General features: G+C 40.2%; 1 protein-coding gene across 2 annotated transcripts; it reads left to right on the top strand.

Moving 5' to 3' along the window:
* Positions 1-387: 387 nt before the first annotated feature.
* On the top strand, positions 388-22,179 carry LOC120724518 (cysteine--tRNA ligase, cytoplasmic-like). Of its 2 annotated transcripts, XM_040016744.1 has the most exons (23): positions 399-512; positions 6,663-6,890; positions 8,588-8,679; positions 9,769-9,857; positions 9,964-10,060; positions 10,574-10,672; positions 11,189-11,338; positions 11,748-11,888; positions 12,383-12,471; positions 12,569-12,690; positions 12,872-12,984; positions 13,153-13,281; positions 13,428-13,557; positions 13,943-14,046; positions 14,390-14,487; positions 14,618-14,807; positions 18,536-18,604; positions 18,710-18,791; positions 18,917-18,997; positions 19,311-19,378; positions 19,712-19,771; positions 19,854-19,937; positions 20,451-22,179. In XM_040016744.1, exons 1-23 carry the CDS (start codon positions 491-493, stop codon positions 20,577-20,579), a joined length of 2,466 nt encoding a protein of 821 aa, XP_039872678.1. In that variant the 5' UTR covers positions 399-490; the 3' UTR covers positions 20,580-22,179. The 2 variants fall into 2 exon arrangements, with proteins under 2 accessions (XP_039872679.1, XP_039872678.1); XM_040016745.1 differs by lacking the exon at positions 6,663-6,890 and having other exon boundaries at positions 388-512.
* Positions 22,180-23,098: the final 919 nt, after the last annotated feature.

Here is a 23,098-nt window from a genome sequence, read left to right as displayed (position 1 = left end):
GAGATTTCGCAGGTCTTTCCTCCCCACTGCTGTCAGACTCCACAACAAAGACTTTTGCAGCTGATCAAACCCTCACATGTGCAATAAGACTGCTATATGTGCAATTCTTGTACAATTCTTCTTCTGACGAAGTTGTACTTTTGTATTTTCTTACTCAGTTGTATATAGCATTTGTATTTCCATTTTATTCTATTGTATATAGTATTTTATTTTATATTATTGCATTGCATTCCAGTGTCTTAAACACACACACACACACACACACACACACACACACACACACACACACACACACACACACACACACACACACACAGAACAAAAACAAAAAACATTGTCTAAACTTCCGCTTTGACGAGTGTACCATCATTTATGTCCGCCAGCTCCCAGGTTCAAACACTTTGGTTCCTATTCCTACCGTCGTTTATACGGGTTCTTCTTCCGGGCACGTTATTGTTGCATCAGCATCCAGCCTTTGACTACTGTGACAATGTCGGCTTCGGGAGATCCGGGTACAGTAAATAATATATGGTGTTTGCTTTATAGGTTCGTTAGTTGAAAAACCGCATAAAGCTATGACAGCACAACCTAACGCATTTTGATGAAGTGTCACAGCGAATATGCTAACGCTCAGGCTAGCTAATATGTTGAGCCGCTTAGCTAAAGGAAACACTGTCAATGAGTGACAAGCCGAATTTCATATAAAAAATACAGCTTAAACTAATACTTAATACCTCGGCATAAACACAGGGCAGCAAATACTATTTAGCAATTTGTCTGCGTTTAAAAAAAGGTAGCCTCATCTTCGGCTCATGTGTCCAGTCAAACAGGATGTTATGAAGTAACTACAGTTTATTCTCTTTTATTTGTTTATAGTGTTTTAGTGAACCTATTCCTGTGTGATGTGTGGGGTGTTTTTGTTGAACTGTGGTTTGTTTAAGTCTATGTTCGGGTTTAAGTTCCATCTTCTTTCGTGTCATCTTTAAGAAAATTATTAGCATCCGACAGTATCGCCTTTTTGTTTGATATTTTTACAAAGGTTTATGGAAAGCATTGAAATTATTATTATTACTACTAGTAGTAGTAGTAGTAGTAGGGGAGACCGGGGATCGTTGTAACATTTTTGACATTTCTGTCTGTAAATTGGAGCTCTTTTAAGGTAGTGGATTCAAAATGTAATGCAAAGTATTTACATGTCTCTGCTATTAAATAGTGCAGCTATTTTCTCTGCAGCACAATTACCCATTGCATGGTATGGTCTCAAACACAAAGAGTGAAATGTTACAATTAACCCCATAGTCTGGGTTAGTTGTAACATATCCTGGGGTAAAATGTAACACAATGAAATAAGGGTACTAACAAAACATTAACATGTAATATTTTTTTATTCAACACATGAATGTACTTACATCCATTTATGTAGCTGTGTGTGTGTGTGTGTGTGACAGAATGCAGAAATCTAGCTTTTGAACATATTCCAACCCCCCAAAATATGGAGTGCCAGGACTGCCATAATGAATTAATTAAATACACCATTAAATAATTAATTAAATGTGGCAATAATTAATTAAAATTAGAATTAATTAATTAAATAAATAGTTATGACACATGTAATTAATTAATTATTGACACATTTAATTATTTATGTATTTCACATTTTAATTAATTATTGACACATTTAATTAATTAATTATTGACACATTTAATTAATTATTGACACATTTAATTAATTAATTATTGACACATTTAATTAATTATTGACACATTTAATTAATTATTTAATGATATATTTATTTATTTCATTTTGGCAGTCCTGGCGCCTGGCTCTCATCATGAAATAATTTTATCTGTCAGCCTCACCCATCAAACTCAGGGGGCGGGCTTAACGCTGCCCATGCAGCTTCTCTAACATTTGATTGGTTGCCGTGCAAAGTAAGTCAAAACAGGTCGATCCTAGATAATCGATTGCTTGTGTAGACTTGGGGCAGCCAGGTATCCCAGAATGCAGATCAAATCACAGGCAGCAATGGTGGTGGTGTAGTTTTAAAATACCCCGTTTTTCTGTCACCAGCTACACTTTTAACAGTGTTTTAGCCGCGAATGTCGCGACGTATGTCTGGTCAGGTTGTCAACATAGAACATGTTTGCAAAAGTGCTCAGATGTTTTCAGAGATTTCACTAGCTCTGCTAACAGTCAGCATGCAGAGTGCACCCAGGGGGTTACGTTAACCGGTTTGTTTACATATTCCACTCTCCGTGTTCCACATGTTGCATTCGCAGATTCTCATTTTCACCGAACGATCGTCTCTTTCCGCCTGGTCTTGTGTCTCTGTGCTTCTGTAACATAAAGAACGAGCTGACATTTTTCTCACGACACCAGCGATCAGCTCAACAGACCCTCAGTTTACCTGCATGCATCCTCCTCCTCATCTGTCAGCTGTTTAACACCTGCTGCTAATTCAAGAAACACGCCTACGTTACCTGGTGATAGTCACAGTTTAACCGGGCAGCCGGTGCTCGATATAAAGCAATGTCAGCGCATTTTTCTGCACAAGATAAGTAAATATAGTGTTTTCCCCGAGCGCAGAGCTGCTGGAGCTTGTTTCCTTACAGAGCACTTTATAGGCGAAGCAGCTTCATCAGCGGCTGATGTCCAATCACCGGCACACAGCTTTGAAACCTCAGCTGAGTTTTAGCTCTCAGTGGTTAAACGCTGGACTTCATTCACTCAGGTTCTGTCTGTCGGGTCACGTTTACTTCGCTGTTTTATTTACAACTGAGCAAATCGGTTTGGCTGAGGTTAAAGTTACGTTTCATAACTGCATAGTTTCACAGACGTTTAATGGTTCACTGGCACATGTGTTAGACTGAACTATCATCTAAATATCATCTGTTTTTTAATAGTTATTCAACTGTATTCTAAGCACCAGCTGTCTGTTAGAATGTGATTTTTTTTCTCTCTGTTGGCAGAGGTATAAAAATGCGCAGGAAAATCTGACGTGCATGGCAAACTTCACCGACGATATTTAGGGAGGAATAAACACACATCAAACATAAATGAACCATTTGCCTGTCTCCATAATTGAGAGCATTTTCTCTTCTTATGTCAACACTCTCTCTCTTTTTTTTTTTTTGCTTTTTCGGTCATGTTATGTTTACCTGTCAAAGGCTTGTTACAAACTATGAAACACATCGTGCAGACTTCTGGATGTTAGAAGAAAACTAATACTGCTCATGAAGGAGACTAAAGGCAGGAAGGTGTCCTTTAAAACTAAACATGTTAATAGGACCTCCCTATTTATATCATAGTTTATGATATAGCACATGTATTTCAGTAATAGCCTGCTGATTTCAGGTGAACAGTCGCTCACGTAGGCGTTATCTGTGATACTCCTTAACTATAATTTATCCAAGTTAACTTCAGTTAACCATTCAGACAGTTCTTTTGCAATGAAAAACATAAACACCCATGCTGGTGTAGGTTTCCTCAGTGCCAGCTGTTAACGTTATAGCTGCTTATGCAGTAACCATGGTAACCACGGACTCTGAGCGGCTGGATCGACGGAGGTCAGACAACAATTTTACATATATGATCTTAAAACAGGACACAGCCACTATACGTGCTGGCCTCATATCAAATGTGAAGGCAGACTGAGTCTATGTTTGACGTTTTTTATATCTAATCTTCCTTTTCAAACATTTAAACAGCAGCGAGTCTGCAGCTGAGGGAATACAAACTCAAATTGTCGGAACAGGTTTGCTCGTTTCTTGGATTCATTTGGTGATTTATTAAATGTATAACTGTTATTCTAATCTGCTGCTGAGTCTCTTACACTTTTCTTTATGCTGTATATTTTCACGTCTCTGGAATAGTTGGCAGTTAGATAGTCAGCTGGGAAACTTTGTGTTAACTCATGGAGCTGAGGATATCGTGGATATGCTGACCTCGCTGCGTGGTGTACAGGGCCGTTTACCCTCATGATTAATATTCGCAATAAAAATATTAGCCGAACATCATGAAGTCTGTATGTGTTTCATAGTGTCGAACAACCTTTGTACAGTTAAAGCCAGCAGTTACTACATGACAGAAACACCAACGTTATCTCTTTTATGCGTTTATACACAGGTCACGCTGATTACTGAACAAAAACCCAAAGATCAGCTGTTAAACAGATTTATTTGCTCTCTCTCCTCCTTAAACATGTTTTTAATGTTAGTTATAATTCAGAATTATACTGAAACACGTAGGACACATAAGAACATCAGGAAATAAAACACCGATAAATATAACCTCAGTAAAAGAAGTCAGCGGGGGTTACTACAGCTGTGTACCAGGCCTGCGCTTTGTCGGTGGGATTGCTTGCGAGGCGAGCGGGTCTATCCCACGCTTTGCCGTGAGACTGGGCAGACATCTCCGAAATCATCGAAGCACTTTTGCAAAGAGGCTGTATCTTGACAAACCGACCAGACACGTGAAGATTAAACCGCTACATTCTCGGCTAAAAAAATATTAAAACGGTATTTGGTGACACACAAACAGGGTTTTTCAAAGTTCAGTTCTGTTAGCTTCCACATGCCGGTTGTTGTGTGCTAGAAACAATGGCCACCAGGCCAAAGCAATGGTTTTGACTCGATCAGCGTTAACCCCGCCCCCTGAGTTTGATGGGTGAGGCTGACAGATAAAATTATTTCATGATGAGAGCCAGGCGCCAGGAATGCCAAAATGAAATAAATAAATATATCATTAAATAATTAATTAAATGTGTCAATAATTAATTAAATGTGTCAATAATTAATTAAATGTGTCAATAATTAATTAAAAAGTGAAATACATAAATAATTAATTAAAATGTGTCAATACTTAATTAATTAAATGTGTCAATAATTAATTAAAATGTGAAATACATAAATAATTAATTAAATGTGTCAATAATTAATTAATTACATGTGTCATAACTATTTATTTAATTAATTAATTCCAATTTTAATTAATTATTGACACATTTAATTAATTATTTAATGGTGTATTTAATTAATTCATTATGGCAGTCCTGGCACTCCATACCAAAAAAGACAAGTTATGGAATTTTCTGCAACTGAATATTTCATTCATTTTGGTTGGTCTTCCTTGAGTTTGGCCTCATTGGCTCAGTGGGCATTATAACCTACAATTCTTGCACCAATTTTGAACATAACAATGAAGCTGAAAAAATGTAGTTGTTCACCAGCATCGCAATTCCATTACTTTTTATCCTGGCTTACCTTGGTGTGGTTTGCAAAGTGCTTCGGAAAGATGAGGAAATCTGTTTCTTGCACCCATCCTGATTTATTTCCACTACCAGTACTTCCTACTGGTCCATCTCTGACACAGTGGTCTGCATAATGTATGTGTGGGAACACAAACAGTGGAGGAATTGTGTTACCAATGGCATTAACCGCATATACAAATGCGACCAGTGAACCTCTCTCTGCTGATGTCGTTGCCCCAACTTGTTTAATATAAGTTAAAGTAATAGTGTGGTAAGTTGTAACATCTGCATTATTGTTACAACTGACCCAGACTCCTATAGCCATGAACTAGCTAACATTACAGCCAACGGCTAAAACATTAGCACTAAAGACCTACACAGAATATATGCCCATAGACATACAAATAACACAATTTAAGTTTGATGAGTTTAGCTGCAAAGCAGATAATGCTATTAGAAATTGAAATAAAGTAGAAAAACTTACTTTTTGGCATAAAAATGACTTTTTTTCGTGTTAAATTGTCAGTGTTTGACAAAATGTGCTGATTTTTCACATGTGATAGCAGAACTGAGTTGGGCATGCACAGGATGAGTCACATCATTTGAAACTTAGCCCTGATTGGAGAAATTGGAAGTGTTACAACTGACCCACGTTACAACTATCCCCGGTCTCCCCTATAACTCAGCCTGTTAGGAGAAACACTGTTAACGTTTTCAAGTGCTTACTGTGATTTTTACTCTCAGGTCAGTCATTTAAATTTTATACAGCACAACAATGAAATAAAACAGTCGAGGTGTGATTAAAGTGCAGACTTTCAGCTTCAAGTTAAGAAGGAAATGAACCTAAAATAACTATGAAATTGCTTATTAGTACGTTCCTAATTTACCTTTAAACCAGTGAAACCTGACCCTTTAAAACATTGGTAACATTAACAGTTTTACCAATATATTTGCTGTATTTATTTTCAGCCCCTCGATTGATATAAAATGTGTTCCTGTCCAAATACTTGTTGACCTGCAGTTAGAATTACAGCTCAAATAGTAACACAGTCTGGTTGCTTCTATAAGACATGTAACCTGCACCCTTAATTACATTTTTTTCTCCATCTTTTGCTTTCTCCTGTTTCCACTCAGTGCTTGCACCTCTTTTGTTTTCTTATACATATATAAGGTTCTCTGTGAGTGGCTAAAGGCCAGTGTTATTCAGCATTAGTTCTGCTAGGCTATGTTTGGGTAGCGAGTAGTTCCATTTAACTCACTCATAAGTGCAGTTTACTTTGGACGTGTGCTGACTTTCCAACTGATCGAGTAATTCTTGGCTCTGACCAAAGTCATTAGTCTCATTGGTTATTCCACTGTCCAGTGGAGTAAGGTGGTAATTCTTTGCGAACATTTGCCCTCTTGTTTCTGCAGCCTTTGAGTATGGCTTCTTGCTACAGATAAGTGAGGAGGCTGCACTGACAGTGGCCCTGAATGACTACCTAACCTCACGCAGCTACCTGGCTGGGTTCAGCCCCACCCAGGTCGACCAGAAAGCCTTTAAGCTCCTCCACAGACCCCCAGATCCACAACATGTCCACACTCTGCGCTGGTACAGACACATAGCAGCCCTGCAACAGGACCTCAACCCAGAAAGCAGCAGTGAGTAGAAAGCTGAAGGCATGAACAGGCTAGATGTGGTCCTGCGCCTGCTGGCCGTGGATGTGGAGGCACTCTGAGGCTGTGACGTGCCCTCTTAAACAAACTGACTCTCAGCATGAACTAAGGCTTCCTTTGCAGGCACTGGAATGAACTCTGTTTTAGCTTGCACTTTTGATGTCAGTCATAGCAACTTGATGTGTGTGGTACCTGCAGCTAAGCGCTGAGGAGACTCGCGTTATCGCTGTGTAAACACGGCAGCAACAGCTGGTGAAGACCCCACAGGCAAATACTCTTTGTTCCCATACCTGGCTAAATAGCTTAATATTAATAAGGACAACTTTACAAAAAATGTAAAACATCATGAAAAGAAAGAGTAACTGATGATAGAACACAGAAATGTTTATTTATTAATCTAAACGATGTGTAAGAGCGTACTTGGTTACGTGGCTGATGTGAGTGGGAGTGAAACTCTTATTAAAAAAGCCAGTAAATAGTAAATTTGACCTATTACGCTCACTTTCATCGCTGTATTTTTATCCGGGGACTCCAGTGTGTTGTTTTGCTCATCTGAGTGCAAAGTTGTCTTATGCTGTGCCAGTCTCGGATGTCTAGATTTCCTTCATTTCTTTCACCTTCACTTTCCATTTAACTCTGCTGTGTTACTGGAAAATTCCATTCTTCTTTACAAGGACACAGTAGACACGATAGATGTAAGTTTGGGGTCTGAAAGGTGAAGCAAAACCAGAAATGCTTCAAAACTGTATATTTTTTTTTAAATGTATTTTTACCATGTGGTTGTTAAAAGACTTCTGGTTCTGTAGACATCTGGGGACAGCAGCCTCCCTCACTCTGTGTCCTCAGTGGAGTTTCCTGGGGAGTTCTTGGGCTTACCTGCTTCTTTTGGTCGCTCCAAAAGAAAAGAGGGTTATCAAGGATATGTTCACCAGCTATGACCAGTGACTCTGGCCATGTTAAATAAACGTGTTGACCATTAGCAATCTTAAGCACATTGTGTCCACTTGAAGTTGTTTTTTAACTAATCATATGGGGTATCTAACTATTTTTAGATTCCATATTCTAGCAGGGCTGCACTGCTTGTGAACAGTACTTGTGCTTTCCCTTTGTGCAGACTGCATCAACTCTTTTTCTGATGCGCTGTGTGGATGTTGAACCCTGCCTTTGAGCAAATATTTGACTGGAAATTGAAGCTCAGTAGGTAGACACAGTGACAGAAGTTCAGACTAAAGAGGAAATATTTTCTTTCGTTGACACTGATGAAGAGGAAACTTTATTGTGTGTCTTTGATAAGAATGGGATGATGAGAATATTTATATTTATTGTTAACTACTGTTGAAATATAACACTCCTCAGCACTGCACTAGAACCTATAACAGATTTCTGTCATTGCTTTACTTTAACTATTTCAAGCAAAAATAAATCCATTTACATGTGTCACAGTTTTCGAACCATTATCACAGCACTGGGCATCAGTTCTTTGCTCTTTCACTGTCTCATGTTATCTGACGTGAGCTCTGAGTCACTGTCTTATTGGTAGCCTTTATTGATTAGTCTTATTAATTAGCCCTAATGGAACATGATGTCACCAAAGCATCCATATGAATAGCTTCGACAGAGGTAGAACCCCTTTTCTTATGACGTGAAAACTGAAATTGTCCCTTGTTCCTTTCTCTTTTTAGTCAAAGGAAAGCGTGTCCAGCCTCCTTGGTCTCCACCAGCAGGAACAGATGTTCCTCAGCTGCGACTCTACAACAGCCTGACAAGAGCAAAGGTAGAGACGAATGTAAAGCGCACATCAGTGCTGGTGTTGCTGGGAAATGAGGTCCTCGTGAAGTCGCTACATTAGATACCGCATCCCTCAATGTATATACAGCCACAGGCTGGACAGAGTCAGTTTTATTTATACTGATGCAGTGATGTGAAATTGAAACGATAAGCTATGATTTGCAGGCAAATTAAGCTTATGAGGCCTGTTAAAGTTACAAGGGATTAATAAGGGGCTGCAACAATTCACCGAGTAACTCGAATAACTTAAAAAATAATCGATGCAAATTTTGTGCTTTGGCGCTTCGTTTATTACACGAAGCATCTGTAGCTCTCGGTTTCTGCCATGTAACTGTGAGCGTTTCGCCCACATTTGTAACTACGTATGTAGGAGCAGACATGGGAATAAAAGTATGACAGTGCACGTCATCCATTGGACAGGTGGGCAGCCTGACGCAGGGCTAAACCACTGAAGCAAACACAATTCTAAAGAGTCTGTGATCATTACTGTACAACTTATAAAAAGAAAGAATGCATATATATTTAGATTATTTCATTCAAGTTTTTAATAGTGACAGGATTTAAAGCCTCACTGTTTTCCAAAGTATGCAATCCAGGTATGGTTTAAAGAAGTTATAGTCACATTTCTTTTGACTGATGTATCTTGTGACAGATGTGCTCTCATTCTTGGTATAGAATGCAGCACTTTCACTTCACATTTGTAGATTTAATGCATATTTTTATAGTCTGCTTGCATTTTGCCACATGCACACACAACTGGTTTCCAGATGATTGTAAGTGTAGCGAGATGGTCTTTAGCTTAAGGCTCTTTGTGGCGCTGATAAACATGCCCGTATTTCTTAGATGAGCGTTAGTCTGGCACAACCAGACTGTTCTGGATCAGGAAGAAGTCTCGACTGAAAAAACAAACGTAGAAATATAACCATCTATGCAACCTAATCTCTCGCTGTGGCTCTCGTTTCTATTACACTGCATTTAAAAATACCGCTGCCACCAGTAAGATACATTTTTATCAGATTTTTTTATTTTAAAGTATTTGTTATCCTCATTTAAGTTCATAACCTCCATGTTTCAGGAGCTGTTTGTTCCTCAGAAAGGGAATAAAGTAACATGGTACTGCTGTGGTCCTACAGTGTACGATGCCTCCCACATGGGACATGCCAGGTAAGCAAGATCAGAGGAAATTCTGGGTTGGAAATGATCCTTCATATAGCGAGACTGTTATATTTTTTCTATTACAACATTTTAATGAATAATTTGCTTTATGCAGATCCTACATATCCTTTGATATTCTGCGAAGGATACTGAGGGACTACTTCAAGTATGATGTGATCTACTGCATGAACATTACAGACATAGATGACAAAGTAAGTCTGCTTTGATGTGTTTTCGATGTTTTTAATTTTTTTAATAAAGGTTTTTGCATGAAATGTGGGAGATGGGTTGTCCAAGCTCATCTGTGTCTGTAATGATTAATGTAGCCCTGTTGAAATAAGTGCAAGGTCCTTGTTAACATTCACATTTTCACACATCTGTCTGTGTGTTTATAGGCATGCAGGTAAAAACAGGTTCAGCTTGTAAGCTGACATGTCTCTGAGAAGTTATGGCAGGAATTCAGTGTCTTGTGATGACCTAATTAGACATGGGGAAAACATAAATGTACACGTGCAGGTTTTCAGCTGCTCAGAAAATTAGGAGCTGATTTGTATTTGTTGTTTTGTAATGGGCTAAACGGGCGTCAGGACTACAGGACAGGCCAGTTTAGCACCCAGACTGTCCTACTATGGAGCTGATGTTGCAATACATGCAGAATGCTTTTGAACTTTTGGAATAAGCAAACTCTGCTGTTTTGGTTTATTATTGGGATATTCTTCTTTCAGATCATTAAAAGAGCCCGGCAGAATTACCTTCTGGACCAGTACAAAGAGAAACAGCCACAAGCGGCTCAAATACTGCAGGATGTGCTCAGCGCCAGAACGGTGAGACAGGTTTAAGCCCTGGATGCACTGCACCTGTGTGAAGTACTTATTGATCTGACAGTGATGGTGTAAATCTTCTCTCTTTGTCTTCATTGATCACACAGCATGTATCTCTCTGGAGATTATTGGTCATTATTTAGCGAGGCAGATAATTAAAATAACACAAAACAGAACTGTGCAGTACTTAGTAAAACAGATAAATACTGCGTTAATGTTAAACATTTATGTCACTGAGTTTATAATATCAGAAGATCTAGTTGCAAACCTCCTCCTACAACAACTCTGCTCCATCGGCAGGCTCTGTTGGTTTCCCTATGGGTTGTATCAGTGTTTGTGAAGTAGCAGCTGGTTAACCACAGCATGCACAAACACTAGACTCTATAGACACAAGCATCAGTACACCCTGTACTGTAGCTAGTAGAAGTCCAAGCTTCAGCTCTATCTAAAAACAGAGACAAGCTGAAAGTTTGTTTTTTAATTTCTGTGGATTTCTGTGTGTTATTCTGCCAATTCCAGCCGTTTCAGGCCCAGCTGGCTTCCACCACAGACCCGGACAAGAAGCAGATGCTGGAAAGGCTGGACAGTGCAGTTACAGCCAGTCTGCAACCGCTGCAAGCAGCAATGGAGAGCAAAGCCGCAGATGAAGTCATACGACCTCTGGCACACGTGAGTCTGCTCTGATGTGGTTGCAACTTCAGAGAAATATCACTAGAAATACAGAAAATGCTTTTTTTGTTTTTATTTTGTTTGCTTTTTGTGCTTCCAAAATAACTGCAGCAGATTCATGGATAGATGGTCAGTGCTCTACATTTACAACAGTGGGAGAACAGATTAGCTTTATTACTGCTTGTATTCACTGCCACCATTTGGGATTAGTAACTCGGGGTTAGTGTGACTGATCTGAGTTCCAACTAGGAACTCCACCCAGTTTTACCAGGTCTGCACCAAGAACTAATAAGGATCGTTTTATCACTAGAATCCTGCAAAACTACTCTGTTAATAGTGACCACGAATAAAAGTGTGGAGCTGGAAATGAGCTCAACAAGTCCAATTAAATTGTCTTTTCTTCCCCAAGGTGTTGTTGGAGAATTCCAAGGACTTGCTGGCAGACTGGTTGGACAAACAATTCGGAAGTCACGTCACAGAGAATTCCATCTTCTCCCTTCTCCCTAAATACTGGGAAGAAGACTATCACAAAGATATGAAAGCACTCAATGTAAGTATAAAAAGCCAAATGATTTTCTGAGAAAATCTCTTAAAGGAATTAAATAAATGCCCCCTGTAAAAATCCAACATGTGTAAAGAAACTTTTTCTATGATATATTCTGTCCGCTGTGCTGCAGATTTAAACACCTGACACGAGGCTAAATCAAACAATCATTAGCAAACACAGAAAATGCATATTCACTGTGCTTTTTCTAATGAATGCAAGTGAACTGTTCTGTGTCAGTGTGTGCACCATGATGACACAAGAAAGTCAGTACTTTATTATAAAGCAGTTTCTCTGCCAAACTTTATGGAGGTGAAAATTGTTCAGTTTTACTTGTGTTGTTGAACGTTACCGTTTCTGAGATAACAATGGCTGAAACTGCTCTGTCCAAACTTCTGTTACTGGAAGGACACTATGTCTAAAATATCATTGTTAAAATGTGCTTTGAAATCAGCATTTTCCTGCTGTAACTGGATTTAAGTTGTCATTTTGGCACACAGGTTCTTCCCCCTGATGTCCTTACTCGAGTCAGTGAATACGTGCCGGAGATCGTGGAGTTTGTGAGGAAAATAGTTTCAAATGGTTATGGGTGAGGAAGATGCTGCCGCTGTTCACGATTTGTGTCGTACCGAACGAACTGCTTGCATCGCTGTCGCTATAGTTACTTGTTTCTCTGGTGTCTGCAGGTACGAGTCAAACGGTTCAGTATACTTTGACACCTTGAAGTTTGATTCCAGTCCGCAGCACTCGTACGCTAAACTGGTGCCGGAGGCGGTCGGCGATCAGAAAGCTTTACAAGAGGGAGAAGGTACACTTACTCAGTTTGTCAAACTAAAACAAGCACCACACAACAGGTCGGGGATTTTCAGTGCTTGACTCAGTGCGAGCAGAAGAGATTCACCAAGATTTCCCTCCTACTAATATTTGAGTAGAGAATAAGTACAATGTTCAGTTTTTAACCTGTTGTCGTTGTTTTCCTGGCTCTGTAGGAGATCTGAGCATTTCTGCAGAGAGACTAAGTGAGAAAAAGTCACCGAATGACTTTGCATTGTGGAAAGCCTCCAAGCCTGGAGAACCATCATGGGACTCTCCATGGGGGAAGGTGAGCCTTCATTTTCAGAGACTTTAAAGACCGTGTGATCATCCTTTGCATTTAAAGCTTTTCTTTTATATAAACGTGAAAGTGTCATTTGAGGCTCTGTGAAATGGAACGAGAATTTGTACTTCTGAAAAAGGAAGTCATCAGTGTTTTCTTTGAATGTTGTGACAGGGAAGACCCGGGTGGCACATTGAATGTTCAGCCATGGCTGGCTCTATCTTGGGCGAGTCGATGGACATCCACGGGGGAGGGTTTGATCTGCGATTCCCTCATCATGACAACGAGCTGGCTCAGTCAGAGGTAACTGTTGCAGAAAATGTGTTCCTGTTTACTATGTAAATGCCTGACGTAACACACACTTTGAAACATCCTGAATGTGTTTAAAGCCGTTTCCAGTGATGAAGGGTAAAACCTGTTATGACCACAGTTGCTTGTGCTGCTTACAGGCGTTCTTTGAGAACGATTACTGGGTCCAGTACTTTCTGCACACCGGGCACCTGACAATCTCAGGCTGCAAGATGTCAAAGTCTCTGAAGAATTTCATCACGATCAAGGACGCCTTGGCGAAGAACACAGGTGATACATGTGTTCCTGCTTTGTAGACTGCATCACTTGAGCATACATCACGATTAATAAACTGTCAGGGAGTTTTTCCAGCTATGAGGCTGCACAAACTGTCACAGCTCAAAGCCAAAATCATCATTTTAACAGCAAACTGAATGCTGCTGGGGGTTCCCATGATGCATTGGGTGTTTCTTCTTCAGACATGCTTTTTCACTTATTATCTGTTTATACACCACTTTGCATTTAATTATTATTAAATGCAATGGTTCCCTCTCTCACCCCAACAGCAGTTGTTACTTATTTTATATCTGAAGAGAAACACATTATCCATAATGAACACTAAGTTCTTCAGTTAGATTAGAACTATTTAACGGTCTCACTGTTTGTCTCCACGCAGCACGTCAGCTCCGTCTGGCTTTCTTGATGCATTCCTGGAAGGACACTCTGGACTATTCTTCTAACACGATGGAGTCAGCCGTCCAGTATGAGAAGTTTATGAATGTAGGTGAAAGCAAGAACAAAGACAGTGTTGGAAGATTTGTCTGTTTTGTGTTGATCTGTTTTTGTTTTGTTTGTTATTTGTAGCTTGTACTCACTACAGCCTGTACATACTTATAGTTATAGAATATTCACAACATACTTCATACCGTGTACATTATAACATACCATAATAGACCCATTTCTGTAATATATTTACATATCTATATTATTGCTAATATATATTGTAATATATCTATATCATGGCTAAAGCGCTTCTGGATGGATGCAAACTGCATTTCGTTGCCCTGTACCTGTGCATGTGCAATGACAATAAAGTTGAATTCTATTCTATTCTGTTTGAAAGGAGTTCTTCCTGAATGTGAAAGACATCCTGCGTGCGCCTACTGACATCACCGGTCAGTTTGAGAAGTGGGAGACGGCAGAGGTGGAGCTCAATAACAGGTGAGAGAGCGACTCGGTAGATTAGAAGACCAGTTTGTTGTTCTTCATCATAATTTGCACTTTCAGAGTTGTGTGCGTGCAAACACAACACATTCATACTTAAAACTAAAAAGTGACTTGTGTTGTGTAGTTTCTCTGACAGGAAGTCTGCCGTCCACGAGGCTCTGTGTGACAACGTGGACACCCGCACTGCCATGGAGGAGATGAGAACGCTGGTCAGCCAAAGCAACGGTTACATTGCCAGCAAGAAGAGCGCCAAACTCAGGCCCAACCGCATGCTGATGGAAAGTATTGCTGCGTACCTCACCAACATGCTGAAGGTGAGCATGTTTCTGCTGCTGCGTTTATCGTTTCACAGCTCTCAGAATAATGAATTTTACAAAACACCTTGATTCTGTATGGAGGAGAAATCATGCTGTTTGTTCTTATCTCATTTATACAACATGCCTCATTCATCCATTCACACACGTGAAAGTGGATGTGATACACTTTGTTACTTCTCCAAGTTAAGAAACAACTCCATTACTGGGCAAAATCAGTGTGGCTGTAAACTTGACTGGTTAGCTAGGTGGTGACCATATTTATACCTCTATACCAAGGGCTCTCGAACTTCAGTCCTCAAGGGCCGGTGTCCCTGCTGTAACACACCTGAATAAAATTAGCAGGTCATTAGCGAGACCCTATAGAATAGAGGTGGGAATCACCATACATCCCACGATACGATATTATCACAATACTTAACACACGATACGATATTATTGCAATTTTTTAAAATATTTTGCGATATTCAGATTCTGTACATAGAGGTAAACTTTATCAATATTCATTTTATCTAATATCAAAGTCTCGCACTCAGTCTTTCTCTCATTTCAGTCAGTTTTATTGTTGACAAACTGAACGGTTTGTATTATAGTCTAGTCCAACTTAACTGAATGCAACCATCTGGTACAATTATAGCTATTCTGAACTATGCAATTTATGAAAACTATGCAGCCCATTCAGCAACTGAAGAATTTGAAAGTAAATTAAAACAAAATATAATTTTACATTAAATAAAAAAGTTTTAAACTTAATTAAAATAAAACATGTCTTAAATTAAAATAGGTAAACTGTCATGTTTATTGCTGCCAAAAAAAAGTTAAACACATTTGGACAGTGAAGGAATGTCAGGATCCTTGCTCAGAAAAAGGATCAACATGGTCTGAAGTCAGAGCACAAAAACCTTTTTTGTAACAAAATATCGATTTCTGCTGTCCCTGTATCGATACATTAGTAGCAAACAAAATATCACGATACTACACAGTATCGATTTTTTCCCCTACTATAGAACTCGACTGCATGCTCAGGTGGCGACCCCTACCCCTTGTCAAGTGAAGTAAAGTGTTTGGTGAAACAAAATGTTCATTCACTCATGAGCTGACATGTGGTGTGCCTCAAGGGTCGGTTCTAGGCCCTGTACTTTTTAATTTGTATATGTTGCCTCTCGGCAGTGTCATCAGGAGGCATGGAGTGAACTTCCACAGTTACGCTGATGACACGCAGCTGTACATCTCCGTGTCTCCTGATGACACCAGACCAATAGATGCCCTTTTTAACTGTATCTTGGATATAAGATCTTGGATGGCAGAAAACTTTTTACAGCTTAACCAGGACAAAACTGAAGTTTTAATTGTCGGTCCTGAGGCTCAGAGAGAGAAACTCTTGTCTAAATTAGAGGCATTTTCACTATGTCCTTCGCTACAAGTGAAAAACCTGGGTGTTATTTTTGACTCTGAGCTTGGTTTTATCCCACATGTTAAACATGTAACCAAAATTGGATTTTATCATCTAAAAAATATAGCCAGAGTCCGCCCTATTCTCTCTCGGGCCAACACGGAGATGCTGATGCATGCTTTTATTACCAGTCGCATTGATTACTGTAATGCCCTGCTCTCTGGTCTTCCTAAGAAGAATATTTCAACTTTACAACTCTTGCAAAACTCGGCAGCTCGTGTGCTGACGAAGACCAGAGGGCGGGCCCACATTACACCGGTTTTAGAATCGCTGCACTGGCTCCCCGTGTGTTTCAGGATCGATTTTAAAGTTCTTTTATTGGTTTTTAAATGTCTTAATGGTCTTGGGCCTTCTTATCTCTCAGATCTGCTTTTACCATACGAACCCTCGCGGACCCTGAGGTCCTCTGGTACTGGCCTTTTGATTGTCCCTAAAGTCAGGACACATACTCACGGAGAGGCAGCTTTTCAGTGGTACGGTCCTCGTCTGTGGAACAGCCTGCCGGAGGAGCTCAGGGCCGCAGAGAACGTACATGTTTTTAAGAACAGGCTCAAGACCCACCTTTTTAATTTAGCTTTTACTTAACGTTTATTTATTTTTTTATGCTTATTTATTCTATCCTGTTATTCTATTATTAATTTAGGATTTACCTAATATTTCTTGATTTTATTCTTATTCATTTTTTAATCTTCTTACTCTATTTATATTTATATTTATATTGTATCCTGTTCTTATTTATTTTATCATTTTACCCTGTATATATCGTATTGCGTCATATCTCCAGTGTTTCCTCGGAGGGCGCTCTCTGCACCGGGGCTGTTATTGACCGTGGCTGCTGGGTCTCTGGGGTCCTCTCAGCCTGGTTGGGGGGCTCCTTGGCCTCCTTCCTGCTGTGTGCCCAGCCTGGAGGCTGCGGTCTGTGACCGGCTCCCGGTGCAGACGGCTCTCTGTTATAATGTTTCCTCACTTGGCTCATGCGAGCCCAGCCCAATTTTTACTCTTTAAGTGTGCGCGTGTGTGTATGTGTGTGTGGGTGGGGGTGGGGGGATATATGTGTATTGAGAGTGTGGGGAGTGCGTTGGAGGGTGGGGTGGGCTGCTTTTAACTATGTAAAGCACTTTGTGCTACATTTTTTCTGTATGAAAAGTGCTTTATAAATAAAGATTGATTGATTGATTGATTGATTGATTGATTGAGCTGCTGTAAAATGAATCAAATGGCTCGAGGGCCGATGTGTCCTGCAGGATTTACCTCCTCAACATGTCTTGAAGTTCTCCAGAGGCCTGGTAATGAACTCATCATCTGATTCAGGTTTGTCAACCCAGGGCGAGATCTAAAACCTGCAAAACACCGGCCCTCGAGGCCTGGCGTTCCCCCACTCCTGATCTATAACAAGGCTGGAAATGGTGCAGCAACCACCAGGGGGCATCTTAAGTTGGACTCTGGTCCATCAAGGTGCAGTAGCATGATAGGCAACTCCAAGCCTCGAGTGCCGGTGTCCTGCAGGTTTTAGATGTGTCCTTGATCCAACACAGCTGATTCAAATTGTTAAATGACCTCCTCAACATGTCTTCAGTTCTCCAGAAGCCTGATAATGATCTAATCATTTGATTCAGGTGTGTTGACCCAGGGTGAGATCTAAAACCTGCAGGACACCGGCACTCGAGGCCTGGACTTGCCTACGCTGCTGTATTCAGTCTAAGCTTGGTCCAACATTGGCGTAAAAATAACTGCACCAAAACTGTAAAAATGAGTTTTCAGACAAGAACCTGCTGTTTGATTTTTGTGTGTCAATGAACTTTTAACATGGTCATCGATGTGAGTATGCTTTATTATAATAATAATAATGGATTGGATTTATATAGCGCTTTTCTAGGCACCCAAAGCGCTTTACAATACCACTATTCATTCACTCTCACATTCATACACTGGTGGAGGCAGCTACAGTTGTAGCCACAGCTGCCCTGGGGCAGACTGACAGAAGCGAGGCTGCCATATCGCGCCATCGGCCCCTCTGGCCAACACCAGTAGGCAAGTAGGCTAAAGTGTCTTGCCCAAGGACACAACGACCAGGACAGAGAGCCCAGGGATCGAACCGGCGACCTTCCGGTTACAGACGCGATTCCCAACCCCCTGAGCCACGGTCACCCTGGGTTCAGTTGTTACCTTTATTTTTTCCAAGAGCCTTCAACTGTATAATCATTGTAATGCGTAGTGCATATAGGAAAGGAGATGCCTAACAAACCCTTCAAATGAAACTTTTATTGTTGTCTAGATATTTGGTGCAGTTGAAGGATCGGACCCCATAGGTTTTCCCATGGGTGGACAGAGTCAGAGTGTTGATGTAAGTGAACTGGTTTTCACTTTTTGTGATTGAATTGTGTCTCTTGTGGCATTATTATTATGAGAAATGTACTGCATATGAAAAATTCCCCTTAATTGTCCACAGCTGGAGAGCGCAGTGATGCCATACCTCACAGTGCTGTCAGATTTTAGAGAGCGCGTCCGCAAAATTGCTCGAGAGCAGAAAGGTAAGAACATGCGCTTTAAACAAAACTGTTTACTTTATGACTCAAAACATCACCTCCATGTTGAATCAGAGAGAACTGAAACATGAAATTCTTCTTCTTCTTTTTTTCTTTTCTTACTTATTCAGTGACAGAGCTGCTGCAGCTCTGCGATGTTGTCCGTGACGACATGTTGCCAGAGCTTGGAGTACGTCTGGAAGATCACGAAGGTAAGATGTCTGTGTTTGAAGTTATAGAGATAAAGAATCGGCTCAGGTTTTGATCTTCCTCATCAGGTCTGCCTCCTTTGCGCAGCCGTCTGTCTGTGGACTGGGTTAGTTATTACTGGAATAAACTGGTTACGTCTGTGTCACGAAATCATTATCCGCTCCTTTCATCACATCTTTATAACTGCAGCGCAGTAAGATGCCCTGCTCAATAAATCCGGGCCTTTACTCTCTTCGTAAGAATGTAAAAAAGTTCTGACCTTGTTTCGTTCTTACAAAGTGAAGAGTGTTGGAAAATAAAGTGGTTGTGTTGCAGGCCTGCCCACTGTGGTGAAGCTAGTGGACAAGGAGACATTACTGAAGGAGAGAGAGGAGAAGAAGAGGGTAAGAGAAGACATCATCACACATCGAGTGCATGTCTGGAGCAGTTTAGGTCCTAAGATTGACAGGAGATAATTTATCCCAATTTAAAGTAAACGATAAGCCAGAAAAAAGAAGTGCCCCCTCCCAAAACTGAAGAACGCTGAGTTTCCATGGATATAAGGACAGGCATTTCAACATCTAACAGCTAGTTTGTTCAGACAAAAGAAATTCTTAGCTGATTTACAATTTTAACAGAAGTCCACTGCAAGCCTTCATTTTTATGTAAAATTGTTTTTTAAAAATGCAAACATGTGTTTTAAAACATTTCACACAATAAAATTCCATCTTTCACAGATGGAAGAAGAGAAGAAAATGAAGAAGCTAGAGGCTGCTAAGAAGAAACAGGAGCAAGAGGTCAGTCTGATGGTTTATATAGACAGTGACCTTCTACGTTTGTGTCATCAGGGAAATCTTCATGTTTCTGTTACTGTTGCAGATGGCGAAACTGGCCAAGATGAAGATCCCTGCAAGCGAAATGTTTCGCAGTGAAACAGACAAATACTCAAAATTCGATGAAACGGTAAATCCTTATTTTACCTCCCATGCTTAATTTTTCATGAGAAGAACCTGTTAAGCTGGTGCCATGTTAGTGGTGAGGCTCGTGGGCCCTGATGACCTCAGAAATCTGTTGCTGAGGGCTTAAAACCTGGGATATCTAGGAAAGCAAAGACAAAGATTAGCACCCGGTACTCCAGGTCGTGAGGTGGTCACGGGGCCAACGACCCCACACCACAAAATCATGAAGTTACAGCAATAAAAGTGGGGATTTGGTGCTCACAGCTAGACGTGTGCCTGAGGTCAATGACGTGATGCGGATCCAAGAGTAGGAAAGACCTAGCTCACGGGGATTTGCTTGTACAGACATGAATGTCCTTATTTGAAATGACATCCGCATTCAGTGTAACTGTGTGTGCGTCAGAACTTGAGGAAAATTCAGAAAGGTAATTTAAAAGTTACCATGGAAACGACAGCTCACAAACTGTGTCAACCTGAAAAGCTTTAAAGGTGTGTTTGGTTTTGTCGCCGTTAACAGGGTTTCCCCACTCATGACGTTGAAGGGAAGGAGCTCAGCAAAGGTCAAGCCAAGAAGCTCCGCAAGCTCTACGAGACCCAAGAAAAGTTACACAACGAGTATCTACAGATGAACCAAAATGGCAACTGATTCTGCCGTTCAGCCAATCCATCCACACCGCAGGGAAGAACTATAGAATAAATAATAAGGCCAGAGCTTCATTCTGTCTCCTCTTCATCCTATTTTGGTTCAGGAAACAGACGTGTGTGTGGATTGTGTTTTGTCCATTTACGTAACACTTACATTTACATTCCATAACCATGCAATATGAGAGAAAACCACCACCCGACATGACTTTGTTCTTGCTCTGTCGGAGGTTGGACGTCTTTCACAACAGTAAAATCAAAGCAACAGGTAATAAAGTGGGATTTTGATGATGTGGCGGTGCAGCCTCTGTTAGCAGTGTATGTTTTTCTTGAAACTCTGTGATACTGCCATTTGTTCAAGTATTAAAGCCTTTTTTAACCGTTAGTGCTTTCATGAATTAAAGATGCTAAATGGGTGGCTAGCAGATTAATGGGAAACACCAGCTTTAAGTGGTTTTTTTTTTTTCCCACCATGAATCTTTGGGACAGCTTCATTAAGATACCCTGGAGGAAGGATTTAAAACATTTAAATTTCAGAGGCCACTTAAGAAACTAGGACTGTTGTGGAGGGCTGCACCAGCTTAGAAAGAGATCAAATGAATACGGAGTAGAACCGAGTTCAGCTTGTTGTTTCATACACTTTATCCTGCTGATCAGCAGCGAGTGATATATCACTCTGTGTGTTTGACCTTTTACCTCACGGGTCTGTTAAAGTAACTATGTTGTGTCATTCAAATATAGTTCATTTTTATGCAAATGTGCATTTGTGAAAGGGACTTTTGCTTTTGCTAATAACTGGATCAAATTGTCACCCCTAACAGGGGAAATGACCATTGAATTCATTGTTTCAGTTGTAGAGGGGACTTGTAACAGAAACCATTAGATGGTTTGTGTCTTTCTCAATGCCTGTGTCACCTTATACAAGAGTTACCTTGAAAAGCTAATAAAGTATGGTGGACATTTTTATTTTAATTGGATGTACCCTCATTTAGGAGCATATGGAGGAAAACTAGATGCATCCTGCCCTTAAGTTAAAAGCAATTGCCTCATGGTTGCAGAAAATTAGTGGTACATTATACCCTGCTGTGCTTGGAGCACATGGGAACACAAGTGATGTGTTTTGGGTTTTTTTTTTTGTTTTTGTTTTTATAACTAACTGAACAAAGAGAATCTGTTGGTCCTGTCACTACCCTGAACCTCACACCTCGGACCCCATCGATTCAGCAATTCCTTAAAACATCTGGGTTCTTTATTTTGTGCCATCTCAACAAAGGGACATTTTCATAGGCCATTTTCAGCTGTGGCATAATGAAACGCTGTGAGATCAAGAAGTGGAATTGAAAATAGAAAATGCCACCAAACTCTCGAGCAGCTGGTTTTTGTTTTTCTTTTAAAAGTCACACTGGGACAATTTAACCCCTGCAACCTGTTGCATGGGTTCTTGTGGCTTGAGTAACACCACATGGCAAAGTGCATTTTGTTATTCAGCCGTCCTTCAGGGGTTTGCATTTTTGTACTACGTGTTCTCCATATCTGTGGTTATAAGATGACTTGAATTGATTTAAGGGATGCTCAAATAAAGAGTAAGCGAGTGCAGTGCTGTATGATTACTTGGTCAGCTTTGTGACATGCTGTGACTGTGGATTCATGTTTAAGCTCCTAATAGGGAGATAATTTCATTATACCAGTGGTTGACAGATCAGAAGAATACCAGCCCAAGTAAACATGAAGGTGATCCAATACTTCTGCATCAGTCACTTATTTTGCTGATTTAAAGGAACGTAAAATATGACACGTAAAGGTTTCAAATGTGGTTCTAATTTGAAGTTCACAAATTTGGGTTGCAGCTTTAATATTTAATAAAAATGAATGTATTTCTGTGTCAAACGTGGCCTGGCCCACATGGAAAACACACAGTGGAGTCCAAGAGTCTGAAGGCATCTTGAAAATCTTTCATATTTTCTTGCAAATTCAGAAATAATGAGAACTTTTAAAGGTTGCTTGTCACAGACTTTCCTCTGCAGTCACCTCGTGCACAATAAACGTGTTTAGGCGGTTTGGAACATTGCCAGATCATACATACACATAACATGGCTTATCAGGTCTGTTGTCCAAGGACAAAGGTGGGCAAGACCACCCACCCGCTCCATGATGTGCTGGCCTATCACAGGAGCACATTCAGTGAGAGACTTACGTTGCCCAAATGCACCACAGAACGACACAGGAGATCATTCCTGTCTGTAGGTATCTCCCTGCACTCCTCCTCCATCTAATGCACAGTACACACTGTAATAGTTATGCCCTATTGCACATCCTGTACAGCTTAATTTCAACCTTATATATTTAATTTTTGTTATATACTGAGATATTTATAATTGAGCTATTATATACATTAGAGCTATTTTTTATTTTTTCCAAATTAGTAAAGTATTGTGTTATTTAATTTAAGGTTTTTACTGTCTTGGAGCAACTGTGAGCACATAATATAGTCTGGGATTAATAAAGTATTCTGATTCTGATTCT

The sequence above is a fragment of the Simochromis diagramma genome, unplaced genomic scaffold, assembly GCF_900408965.1.
Source record: "Simochromis diagramma unplaced genomic scaffold, fSimDia1.1 OVJJ01000692.1, whole genome shotgun sequence".
Classification (NCBI taxonomy): domain Eukaryota; kingdom Metazoa; phylum Chordata; class Actinopteri; order Cichliformes; family Cichlidae; genus Simochromis; species Simochromis diagramma.
This window is presented reverse-complemented; position numbering and strand designations above follow the sequence as displayed.